Genomic DNA, 13119 nt, shown 5'->3' with positions numbered 1-13119 from the left:
CAACGTCCATGCATGCACCTAATTGCAGTATCACACAGAGGTAAACATGTTATTTGGAGTAATGTGTATTGTGAATTTGACGTACTGTAGCTGCTAACAGGGCCGCTCATAGATTTCATGACTTCCCAGAAAAATTTCATGTGCCTCCACTGTTGCCACCTCCGTTTTTATAAAAAAAAATACGCAAGTAATAATTCGAAAGTTGTAAAAAAAAATGTTAAAGGTCTCCGTCTACACTTTATTTTTGTCACTAAAGGGTGTTTAGAAAATTGCTAAATATATATCTTTTATTAAAATCTAATTTAATCAAGGATCTTATAAAATAGAGGATCTGCCCTTACAACAAAATCTTGAAGCCATACGTCACAGTTTCACCACCCCTACTCTGCCCACTCCGCCCAATAAGATCGCAATGTTTTGAGCCAACAATCATGGCGGAAACGAAAGTAGCCAATCAGACGATGGCAGATACAAGAGTAGTCAATCAGATGTGCCGATGCTCGGTTGTGTTTTGGCTTCATCGATTTAATAGGATGAAGATACATATGGACAGATCCTCTATTTATAACATCCTTGAATTTAATTGATTTGATCTCTAGAAAATTTATGATTAATTTTTCGCTATCACGAATTTCAAACTTGGAAATTATGGGCAACTCTCATGGAGAAGCACACGTTGTTTACAAATATGAGAGGATATTGCAATACTTTCAGTGTGAAATTACCTTAAATCCTTTTTTGAAACATCCTGGAATAATTTTGTAATACTCATCACTGAATGATGTGTATCCTTGTCTGATGTGTGACCACTCTCCGAAATCCCGACTTTTCTGTAAATTCAATCTAATTTAAGTGGGTGATTTTACAAATTCAATATAATTTATTTATACTCATATTAAATTTGGACCTCCCGAAAACCTTTGGACCTGTCGAAATAAAGTTTTTACGTACGTCCTAGCGTGTAACCAATTATGGTATTTTAAACAAAGTTAAATTAATGATTAATTAATGTAGCGAAACAGTCATTACTTATGTAGTATAAGTACAAGTTCACTATATGTGTAAAATTTTACGTAATATTATTTTCCCACTTTCAAACCTGAACTAGAATTAAATCCTCTGGTGCACAGGATCCCGGTTAGATATGATTTCTGGTGAGGGGGCTCCCAATAGTTCGGATTGCACCTTGAAGTGTAGGTTTACGTCTCATGTAGCCTCGATGCTGAAATGGGGAGCCAACTTACTTACAGATTACTACTGTATCTTACAAAATAAGCTTTAAACATATTGTTCAAAGAATTTCTCAAAAGAATTCACAATTCATTGAAATTAACGCACATGTATACGTTACACTTTTTTTCTAGTTTAGAGGACAGTTGCATCATCTCTGTGATAGTGAAATTTTGATACTGTAAATTTCACTATAGTTTAGTTGACGTTAGGAATTTTTATAATGTTGGGAAAATATAATTCAGAATTTCTAGCCAAATAAATTATTAATAATAGTTTTGTAACAAGAATGTACGTCTTTCTCTGGCTTTAGCAAGTTTAAACTCAATTTAATTTGCTATTTAGATTTTTTCGCGAAACTTTAAGTTTAAATCTCAACATTGATGGTCTGTAACTCGTGAACGAAAGGTCTGCTCAAGATTATTATTTATATACAGGGTGTATCTTTAATGATGGGTCAAACTTCAAGGGATGATGGAGAATGACAAAAGAAGTGATTTAAGATAAGAAGTTGTTATCAGAAAATGGATCAGTTCTGAACTATAGCCCGCTGAAAATGTACCAAGATAGAACAAAAATGAATAGAACTAGAGAACGAATTGTCGGGTCAAAGGAAATAGTGCATTATTTGACCTGGAGATTCGATTCAGGTACAAATCAATGAGGAACAGTGGCGACGCAAGAGAAGAATCTCAGAAATGTACTTTATTACTATACCAGAGCGTTGGCAAAAGGGCCAGGGAGAATTGATAGTGATTCAAGAGGCCATAACAAAACAGGAGGCGATTGGCCGGCGTCACGAAAGCAGTATAAATTGTGGCAGTTGACAGGTGTGTGGCAGTGTGTGGGATCTCAGAGCTCGGATATCACCGAAGGTTGAGAGCAATCCTAGGCAGCAGGATCCTTGGACCAAAAAATACGTACGGCATAAACGACAACGCAGTGGCATACGAGGTCGAGTGCAACATTCGTACAGTGCGAGTATGGTAATGGAGGACGACACATACTAAGGCTAGACAAGACTGAAAATCATACTGGTAGGAAGAGCAAATATACTTACATACACAGCAGATGATCAAAATGGCATCCCCAGGTTTCGATGCAGACATGACATCGCCGTAATAAGTTATGTCTCATCCTCTTGAAAATGCTTGGTTTCGTGCTAATGATATCACAAGCAGCGAGGATTCGTGCAAGGAGGATTTTCTTCGTTCTGTACAATTGTGTCGTAGACGAGAGATTTTACCTAACCCAACAAGAAGAAATCAATTGGGTTCAGATCAGGGGATCGTGCCGGCCAAGAAATAGGACCTCCCTTTCCAATCTATCTATTCGGGAAGGAATAATCAAGGCACTGATGATCAGCTACTGAAAAAGTGTGCTGGGGCCGCCACTGTTCTTAATTGATTTGTACATGATTCGAGTCTCCAGGTCAAATAATGCACTATTTCCTTTGATCCGAACTTTCTCCGACAATTTGTTATCTCGTTCTCGCTCGTTTGTAGGATTAATTAATCGAAGTTTCGGCGGGCTATAGTTCAGGATTGCTGCATTTCCGAAATAGAGATCCGTCTCTCGAATTGCTTTCTGTGTCCTTTTCCATCCTCCCGTTACGTTTTACCCAATGTTTCCAATCCCAACCAGTGCTGTTATATGAGCCCCCCTTGCGCCGCCACTGTTCCTCATCAATTTGTACACGAATCGAATCTCCAGGTCAAATAATGCACTATTTACTTTGACCCGACCTTTCTCCGACAATTCGTTCTCTAGTTTTATTCAGTTTTGTTCAATTTTTGTTTTTAAATTTTCGGCGGGCAATAGCTCAGAACTGACGCATTTTCGGATAACAACTGCTTATCTTAAATAACTTCTTTTGTCATTCACCATCATCCCTTGAAGTTTGACCCATTATTAAAGATACACCCTATATATATATATATATATATATATATATATATATATATATATATATATATATATATATATATATATATATATGAGGAAGACAATATCTATTTCCGTGTCAAGTTTAGGCAAGACCGGAAGACTTCTGTAGATTTTGAGGAAAATCATACGAAGAATGAAAATGAAAAGTGCGAGTAAGAGTTGAATGCTAGCTGCCAAGCCAGAGCAATGGCTGTACTATAGTTAATAAATAAGGTGAATAATGTATAAGAATGTGAAAGAATCCTACACTTTCTCGCAATATGGAATAGATTAATTCCTTATTTATTCTGAGTTCTTGTGTTAAAAATTATTAGAGATTAAGAAACTATAATCTTCTAGTTTCATAATCCAGTGGTTCCCAACCTCTTTGAGTGACGACGCACACTACTGAACATCCACGACAGCGCAATACCTTTGTTTAATTTCTTATTAATAAGAGTATAAATTATAATAGTATCAGGCCATAAGAATAGTAAAAGCGATACTTGCGCGAACTCGGCTCTAATTGACTGTGGAATGTCACATGAACGGATTACGTGATATGACGCCATAGGAATAAACGTTCTCTTGATTTTTGGTAGTTTACCTTGGTCCACTCCCCAAATTTTGTGAGAGAGACATAGAGCCACCGTTTAAATTTTGGAAATTTTTAAAACTAAAAATTTGATAGGGTAGTATAGGACCAGGTTATGTATCTCTGTAAGTTTGGTTGGTTCATCTCGTCTTCATGGAATTGATATTGGCGATAAAAAGTGGATTCGTTATCACAATCGTAAGTGCAAGAAACATGGGTACTTCCCGGCGAACTATCAACATCAATGCAACAATTGCATATTTATGAAAAGAAGGCCATGATGTGTATTTGATGGGATCGAATCGGTATAGTCTATTATGAGCTGCTTCAACCAGGCCAAGTGGTTAATGCTTAACGCTACGGAACATAATTACTCAAAATGAATTGAGCACTGCAAGAAAAACGCCTGCAAACTTATTATTCTCCGTGACAACCAGACCACATTTGCAAACCTAGTGAAGGTAACCTTGGAGGCACTTCGACGCGATATTATACCCCACCCACCCTATTCACCAGATTGCTCCTTCAGATTATCATTTGTTTCAATCGATGTAGCATGGTCTTTCTGAGCAATACTTCAGATCATTTCAAGATATCAAAATATCTTGGGCTCGATGGGTGGACTGCCTCAAAACAACCTGATATTTATTTTCCAATCGTGAAATCCATGTGTTACCCGAAAAATAAGGAAAGATTGTACCTTTTGAAGGAAAATGCTTTCAATAAAATATAATGTACCGTTCTTTTGAAATAAACGTGAGTACTTAGAAATATTGCAAAAAGCAGCGAGATTTAATTCATTCACTTAATAGTACTGAGAATTATTACTGCCGTTGGTGGCGTTGACTGATAGAGTCTGTCTCAAAACTAATTTTAACTAGTTATTTAATGCTTTATGATATTTAAACTCTAAAATTTCGCGTCATACTGGCTGGGAACCACAGTCTTTATTTATAATATCAATTATTAGAGCTAAAAGAATTATGCACACTTACAGGTATTTTATTTTTCACCTAAAGATTATCGCAGATCTCTTAAAGAACAGTTAAGAAATATCCAAGAGTTGAGGTCAAGGTTACTTTAGAACCAACGAAATGAAGTTCATTCTGACCATTTTTGCAAAGATAAATCACAAATACAAAACTATTTTTTGAATTACGTTTATTTAAAAAGAAGGGGAAAAGTTATTCACAGCTTCTTATGTTTATAATGTATAAGAATAAGAAGAAGATTACTTGCAACGTCACGTTATCCAAACAAGCTAACAATTTCTTCTTATATATATACGTCATCCGTTGAAACATCGATTCAACCGCCCAGTCACGCATCTCGCATGTTTTCACTTTGCCAAAAGCACTTTCACCCAATGCTAAGTTCAGTGCAGTGAGCCATGGAGAATGAGTGACTTCGTGTGGCTTCTAAACAAGAGTATTTAAAAGGAGTTCTTTTTCCTTTCTTTTCTATTAATACGAAAACACTTTCTTATGTAGAGTACCGTAAGGAAAAGTGTTTGCAAGAAAACATTTATTTACATTTGTTAGCATGTATCTTATAAAAAATTTAGAGTATCTGAAGGGGGCAATGTATCTTTCTTTCAATATATATATACTTTCGCTTTCGAAACGGATTGAAACCCATGTATTTTAATGTCCTGTGTTCATCTCCTGCAGACTGAAGACAACAATGACAAGTTCAAATGAATGATGTAATTAGTAACATCCAAATATCTAACAGAGACAGAGGAGAGAATCTTCTTGTGTTATGGTCAGAAGTCTGTTCGATATGAAATATCAAATCCATGACCACAACATCTCTGTCTGCATCCGATAAGAAAATAATTTCTTTTATGACATTTATGATTTCAAATGTGTCGTGTGTAGTGAGCGAAGCAGGAACATATCGAAATGACAGGACGTGGAAAAGGAGGCAAGAATCTTGGCAAAGGAAATGTCAAGAGTCATTGTAAAGTTCTTCGTGACAACATCCAGGTGTCACCAAACCCGCTATTAGGCGTCTTGCTCGCCATAGTGGTGTGAAGCACATCTCTGGTCTCATTTATGAGGAGACCAGAGGAGTATTTAAAATATTCCTGGAGAACGTAATCAAAGATGCCATTACGTACACAGAACACGCCAAAAGGAAGACAGTGACAGTTATGGATATTGTGTATACCTTGAAGAGGCAAGGAAGAACCCTTTAAGGGTTCGGAGGTTAAGTTAGGACCTCCAGTTTTGGATATAAAATAAAGGGTACCAAAAATAGTTTCTAACTTCATAATTGTAAATACCGGTATTTGCTTTACAGTTTTATGAATCTGATATCAATAAAATTTTCAAGGTATATATTAAATCCAATTTATCTAATCAATTTATCAAGGTATATAACCCAATCACATTAAATAAAATAGAATAAAATTCATGCAGACACAAAATGCAAAATTAATTTTAAAACATACGTACTTACTTAAGGTTCCTTAAAAATACAAATCTCTGATAAGAAAATTCTAAAGTTTTTAATACCATATGTGCCATAATTCTCTCTTCTGTCCTTTTCATTGCTACATTCTAAAATGTTCAAGAAAAATAATACTACAATAAATAGAACAAGCAGTTTCGAGTTTCATTATCGGTGGTCACCGTAAAACTGCAGTTCACGTCACGCAGTGTTAAGAAGAGATGTCAATACGTTTTCTTTATGTTGTAATATTGATGTTCTTTTTGTAGGTGAACTGATTTTTTTTTCATTTATTTATCTGCAGAGTTTTTGTTCGTAGACCATGTCATAGATAGAATTTCCCACATTACTTAATAGCTTCAACGTAACAAAATGATATTGAGGTCTTCCACTAACGGGCTCTTCCCTTGCTTTCACTCTTGCGTTACCCTATTCATAATGTAATGAAGACAAAAATTGCTATTGCTCAATGCAAAAAATAATCCCTATCATCAAACAATAAAATAATGATTATATGGCTACGGTCGCATACTTATAGCTCTAGTGAATTCAATGAGCTTATAGCACAAAATCATTTGATATTATTTACAATAGAACAAATATTAGATTTAATTTTGCGTTTTGTAATATAAGGACAATAACGAAAACAAAACCCTTGACTTGTGTAGAACAACGTGCTACAATTACTGAATTTACAGTTGTGTGGAACTATTGATAATACAGTAGTTTGAAGCTACACTAGAACACGTATTTTTGGGATAAGAGTATCATTGAGGCGGTTAGTTGAGACTTGTAGCCAGGGAAGAGCTAAAGCGAGCGATGACCACCCTAAATTATTATTTTCTTTGGCTCCTCTTAAAACAAAACGTATTAGAGAGAATTTTTAAATTGAAGTAAAACTGAATTTGAAATTCTTGCAATTTTATTTATCAAATTAAATTCAGTTTCGTATTTTGCTCATTTCTGCTTAAATACGTAGATAATAGTATGTTCAAATAAAAAAAATAAGTAGTCAATAATGTAAGGTGAAAAGAAGATACAATTCTGTTACGGATTCTATTTATAAATAATAAATAAATATATGAACAGTTTCATATCATTCCTTCATGCCTGTCATTACTTCCTCAGCATTAATTTCTGTCCGCTCTAAGAAATCAGAAAATGAAATCGTTCGATTTAACATCCTACCATTATGTTCTTTAGGCTAAGGAAGACGATGATTAAGGCAAATAAATGATGATAGGAAGATTGGTGGAATGAAAATCTGGGAGGAAATAGAAGTACCCGAGAAAACTTACGGATACGTTATTGTCCACCACAAACTTGCTTGACTGGGGGCACCGCGCACCAGAGGTAAGCATTCTACCACTGAGACACCGTGACCCCCTCTAAGAAATTGGACTGGCTACGGACTTGAATTAGTTGAAAGTAATATACTTTTTTTTCTTGATATTAAAGCTGAAATATCACTTTATCAAAATCTACCATAATAAGCATTTTCTTCGATTCTAGAAACTTGGATTAAATAAACGTCAAAAATAAAGTTAGAGAAAGATATGAAAATTATATTATATATATATTGTACAGTGTAGTATTTTTATGTACAGTAATTTTATAGCTCTTATAGACTCTGTGATAGAAATGTACTTTTCTTTTGGAAAATCATTACACAGAAGCAGGCACGCAGCCAAGGGGTGGGTCCGGGGGTCCGGACCCCCCTTCGAGACCAGAAATAAAAAAATTGAGGAAGAACGAAACAAAAAGAAACAAGAAATAGGAAGAATCAGCGTTAAAAATAAATATAAAATATAAAGATAAAATATAAAGATAAAAAAGCTAAAAATAAAAATAATTTTTCGTCGTCGCATCCTTCCAGTATCAAACATGTTATTTCAGAAAAGGTTTTCTACTGCTCCTTTAAGTTGTCATTTGGAACAGATAGTAATTGACGGAATAATAAAACAAAAAAGTTATATGGAAAGCAAATCCTGTTAATATTTGATTCAACAGAGAAAGGAACGCAGATATTATAAAATATTTTACAAGACATATTGGATACGTACTTTTTTTAATAGTTGAGATCATAATGAAAGGAAAATTGTTTTATTTGGATGAACAAAAGAAGGAACGTAGATATTGTAATTTTTAAAAAAATATTTTTTTTAATACGAGTATTCTTTTATTCGAGATTTCTTCATAGTTTGTTAGTAAAATACTTACTAACATGCATGGGCGCCGATCCTGGGGAGCCGAGAGGGCCCGTCCTCCCAAACGTCATGTGGGCCCCCTTGTTGTATTTATGAATATATAATATATTGACATAATTTGAATGCAATTTGTCTTAAAATCCTCATATATGCCTTCTGCATCTGAATGGACCCCTTAAAATTTACGGAGAAATCGGCGCCCTTACTAACATGTCATAATTTTAAAGTCTTAACATACCAATATATGTTGCTAGTAAAATATTTAAATTGATCAGGCCCCTGGTGTGATAACCACAATATTTCATATCATACTCGCCCCCCCCCCCCCATCACGAAATCCTGACTAAACGAACCAATATATGTTACTAGTAAATTAGTTTAGAATAATCGAACTCTGGTGTGATAACCACAGTATTTCATGTCTCGGACCCCCCTATTACGAAATCCTGGCTACGTGCCTGCACAGAAGTGAAAACGCCCGCATTATGAAAGAAATAGTGTAACAGACAATGGAACAAAATTTTAAGTTGATGAAGAACAACAAAATCAGAACATTGATGGAATAACATTCTTAAATAATCACATATCTAAGAAAATGTTCTTCTTTTGAGTCATCTGACAATGTATAGGATGGATCAGGAGCTCGTGAAGATTATCACACGAAGAAAATATAATTGTCGACGCATATAGTGTGCACCATTTAAAGTTTATTTGTTGCATCTTATACATGAGAAGGGTAGTAAAGCTCAATACACTAAATAATAATAATAATAATAATAATAATAATAATAATAATAATAATAATAATAATAATAATAATAATAATAATAATAGTGGTAAAAAGAATGCGTTTATAATAGTCTATAGTAAAGAATTTTTGTGGCATTATGAATCTTAAAGGACTAGTACTGTATCTTTAAAGCTATGAAAATAGGTGTCAAGTAAACCAATATCTTTGTAGTCTATAACGGAAGAAAAGGGTTAGCTTTTTCTTATCGGAAGATCACTTAGTAAAAATTTTAAAGGTTAATGAAGTGTTCATATTATGAGAGTTACGTTAGGAACGAATGTTATATTATTTCCTGCTACAGTTGTTTTTAAATAGTCTTTATACCTCCATAATAGGAATCATTCCTACACTCCTGATCCTTCATGCGTTGAGATATAAACTTTCTAATCTTGTGATATTGATTTCGTATTTGGTATTTGTCTCTCGTATGCGCAAGCGGTTAACAAATCTGCCTTTCGTTCGGATAATCTCAAATTTGATTCTGTGTGATCAGAGAACTTCCTACATATAACCAGGATATGGAAGCAAATGGGAAGCTAAATGAAAACATTTTTACTATACTTCAGAATGCAGTCTCAAAAACATCACCTATTTAGGGTCTCATTACATATCGGTTTGCGTCAACGCAACGCAAAAATGTAGCAAAAATATATAGTACAAAATTCTTACAAAACATGGTACAAAATTAAACTACGTACATTAAATTTCCTACGAAAATAATCCTATGCCTCCAGGAAAAAAAAACTCATGCCTAAACAACAATGTACAGAAACAAATACACAATTTCGTGCACAAACATAACATGCAGAGCGTTGACGCGGACATGGACCGCTTTCGTACGAGTTGCTTGCGCATTGTATTACATATGGCGTTGGACCTATAAATTCCCAATCCAGCTGACATGCCAATTCTTGCCTAAACAAATATTATAAGGATTGTCACCTAACAGCTTAACGACCCCAAAAGCTATGGATTCGACATTAACCTGGGTCATTCGAGAATTATATTTTATCCCTTCCCCTCTCTATGTCAATGGAGACTGAACTTGTACTTGAAGGCTATTGGTAGTGTGATTATTTATCTCAACGACATCGAAAACTATGATTTGACACTAACATTGGTCGTTTTCGATCATTTTTACGTCGCCCCTCTATTTCCCCTAGGTATGCTAGGGGGTCTTACTCCACTGAGGGCTGAACTTGGACTTAAAGGCTATCGGTACTATTACTGATCAACTTAGGAACACTAAACACTATGGATTAGACACTAATATTACTCATTTTCGATTATTTTTACATGTCAACACCCCCCACGAGATACTAATGGGGATTGAACTTGGACTTGAACGGCATAGAGAGTGTCGGTATTCGGTAGCAGAGAAACACAAAATTGTGACCAAATCGAAGTTCGCCATTCATATAACAAAAGACACAGACTGTAACATGCCAAATGGCACAGAGGATGTAGGAGTTGATGTTCGAAGTTATATAAAGGCAGCTCGCTAGGCGGCAGAATATAAATAATTTTATGACTTTCTGAAAGTTATAAATTAAAACCCTTCTGCAATAACTTGATGTTTGAAACAATGAAACAACTAATTTACATGCTAACTTAACTTTGAATTAGTAAATATTTATAACAGTGTATTTAAAATGAGTCATCTCTACCTAACATCTTCTGTATTGTTAGGTATATAGTGACTTGTTATATTATTTTGTTTTAAGTTAGTTTCCAATTTTGTCAGCGATAAAGTAAGCGTAATTGAGGTATATTACTGATCATTTTAATATAATTAGAGCTAATCTTCATAGCTTCTGATTTATAAGAATTTTTTTTATATTCTACAAAATAGTATTTTCATTGTATAAAAATTTAATATGACTGCAGACAACTAAATCTTCAGATAAGTCAAATGTGGTGGCTGTATTACAGTATAAGGCACGCCTCATAACAGCGTTCCACCTATTGGTACAATTCCACAATATGGAAAATGATTTTTGGGTTGGGATTAGTTTAGTGTTAATCATGTCACATTAAGCAACTGTTATATAGGCCTACATATAGTGCAGTAAGAGGTTCACTGTGAGAGTAATGAAGAAAAATGGTCCAAGCTTCGCTGTGTTAAGTAAGGTTTTACTGTGGAAAAATCGCTAATGATCTGTGTAAGACATAAAAACATGCAGAAAATATTGTCAGAAGCACAAAGAATTTTCTTCCACTGCACAGCCACCAAGCATAGCTAATTTGCACACAATTACCAAGTACTTACTAATAAATTCTTAATCTCCATATATGTAAATTACATACACACTGTTTTCTGACATTGTGGACAGTTATCCAAATTGAATTCAGAATATATGCATTTCCTCATATACCATGTACTGTTGAAGTCTTTCGGTGGCTAAAGATTGTTGTATATATATATATATATATATATATATATATATATATATATATATATATATATATATATATATATATATATATAGTAACTTGTTGCTTTATTTTTAACTTTTTTTATGATTCAAAATACTTACACAATTAAAATTAGGATAGAAAGTTAAAATGTTTTGTAAGGGATGCTTGAGAAGATATCTAGAAATTTTTCAATATTCTTTTCTTAACCTATTGTAAAGGAAAATACACTATTGTTACTAGTTTAAAACGTGTAGAAATATTTGTTTCAAATAATTAATCATAACAGTACTCAATACGTAATACTTCATGAATACCGTTAGAGGAACATAATAAATTGTGATTAATCATATGGAAATGGATTGCTTTTAAATTTTAAAGGAATGTCTGAATATCCCTGGAACTTATGTGTAACTACAATTTATAAACCACTGTAATTGGAGGTATTCCATTAGAAACAAATGGCATGTTGGAGAATATAAATTTGTATCGCAGTTGTCTTTGCATTAAGATGAACACCAGACTATGTACGAATTGATCATCTCTGTCATTAGCTCTGCCTTCAGTTTTAAACATGTAATGTCGGCTTATCAGAGGCAAGATTCCTAATTAAGCTTAGGCAATATATTACTGGATTCAAATTGACTAACTGTCCGTAGCAACACAAAAGCTTTAATACTAATGATTTTCTAAAAAAAAAAAAAATTTCCAGTTTCAACTTAACTTACCCTGCCTTCTTCTCCTGTGTAGTGATGAAGATGGTTGTGCCCTGAGCTCAATTTCTGCTCTTAAGTTGTAACACATCAACACCATCACTGAAAATAAAACATATTTGTATTATTTAAAGTATCTATCTATTTCAAGAGTTATATTGTAATATTGGAAAATATATAATAAAATAAGTGTAAGATAAGGTAGTATGAAATAAATTAGAGTGTTAACATATACGAAGATATTAAATAAAAATGTGGGAAGATTCTGAATAATAATTTTAAGAAAGGAGATTGAATAGACATGTTAGATTTTTATGAAGCACCATAGTTGTGAATACAACATAGCAAGGCAATACATAGAAAAATAAGGGGATTGATTCAGCTGAAACCCTTTCGTTTATCTAACTACAACATGGTGTAATGAAAGGTGTGTGTAGTTGTAGCGGTACATCATGGCATATGTCCTTGTTCACGTACAGTAGAAATAATGGTTCCATGTTTTCTGTCATTGCAGGAAAAACCGTTGAAAGATAGCGTTCTGCACCCACGACTCATCCGAACAAGATATAGATTTAACAAGTATAGATTTAATAGATTGCTTTTTCGAAACAGTCATGGTATCCATAGGTCTATGATATTATCATAACCATACCATAATAATAAATTATCTCTAGTCATCAGTGACTATATTAATTCATAAGCTTAAATGATTAATATTATAATGTTTCCTTTAAAATCTCATTATCTTGCTAATATCATTATTTCGAACTGAGTAGCACACTCTCAATA

The 13119-nt window shown here is 33.9% G+C and overlaps 1 protein-coding gene across 3 annotated transcripts in view; it reads right to left on the bottom strand.

Moving 5' to 3' along the window:
• Positions 1-13119, bottom strand: part of LOC145668345 (venom protease-like) — a 166464-nt gene that overhangs the window by 94829 nt on the left and 58516 nt on the right. For all 3 annotated transcript variants that reach the window (XM_081736104.1, XM_081736106.1, XM_081736105.1), the window contains exon 2: positions 12346-12432. In XM_081736104.1, coding sequence (XP_081592230.1) covers positions 12346-12432 — 87 coding nt within the window. The remainder of the gene's footprint in view (positions 1-12345; positions 12433-13119) is intronic.

Source organism: Thermobia domestica, chromosome 13 (genome assembly GCF_964235325.1).
Source record: "Thermobia domestica chromosome 13, izTheDome1.hap1.1, whole genome shotgun sequence".
NCBI classification, from domain to species: Eukaryota; Metazoa; Arthropoda; class Insecta; order Zygentoma; family Lepismatidae; genus Thermobia; species Thermobia domestica.
The sequence above is the reverse complement of the archived record's forward strand: the minus strand, read 5'-3'. Positions and strand labels throughout refer to the sequence as shown.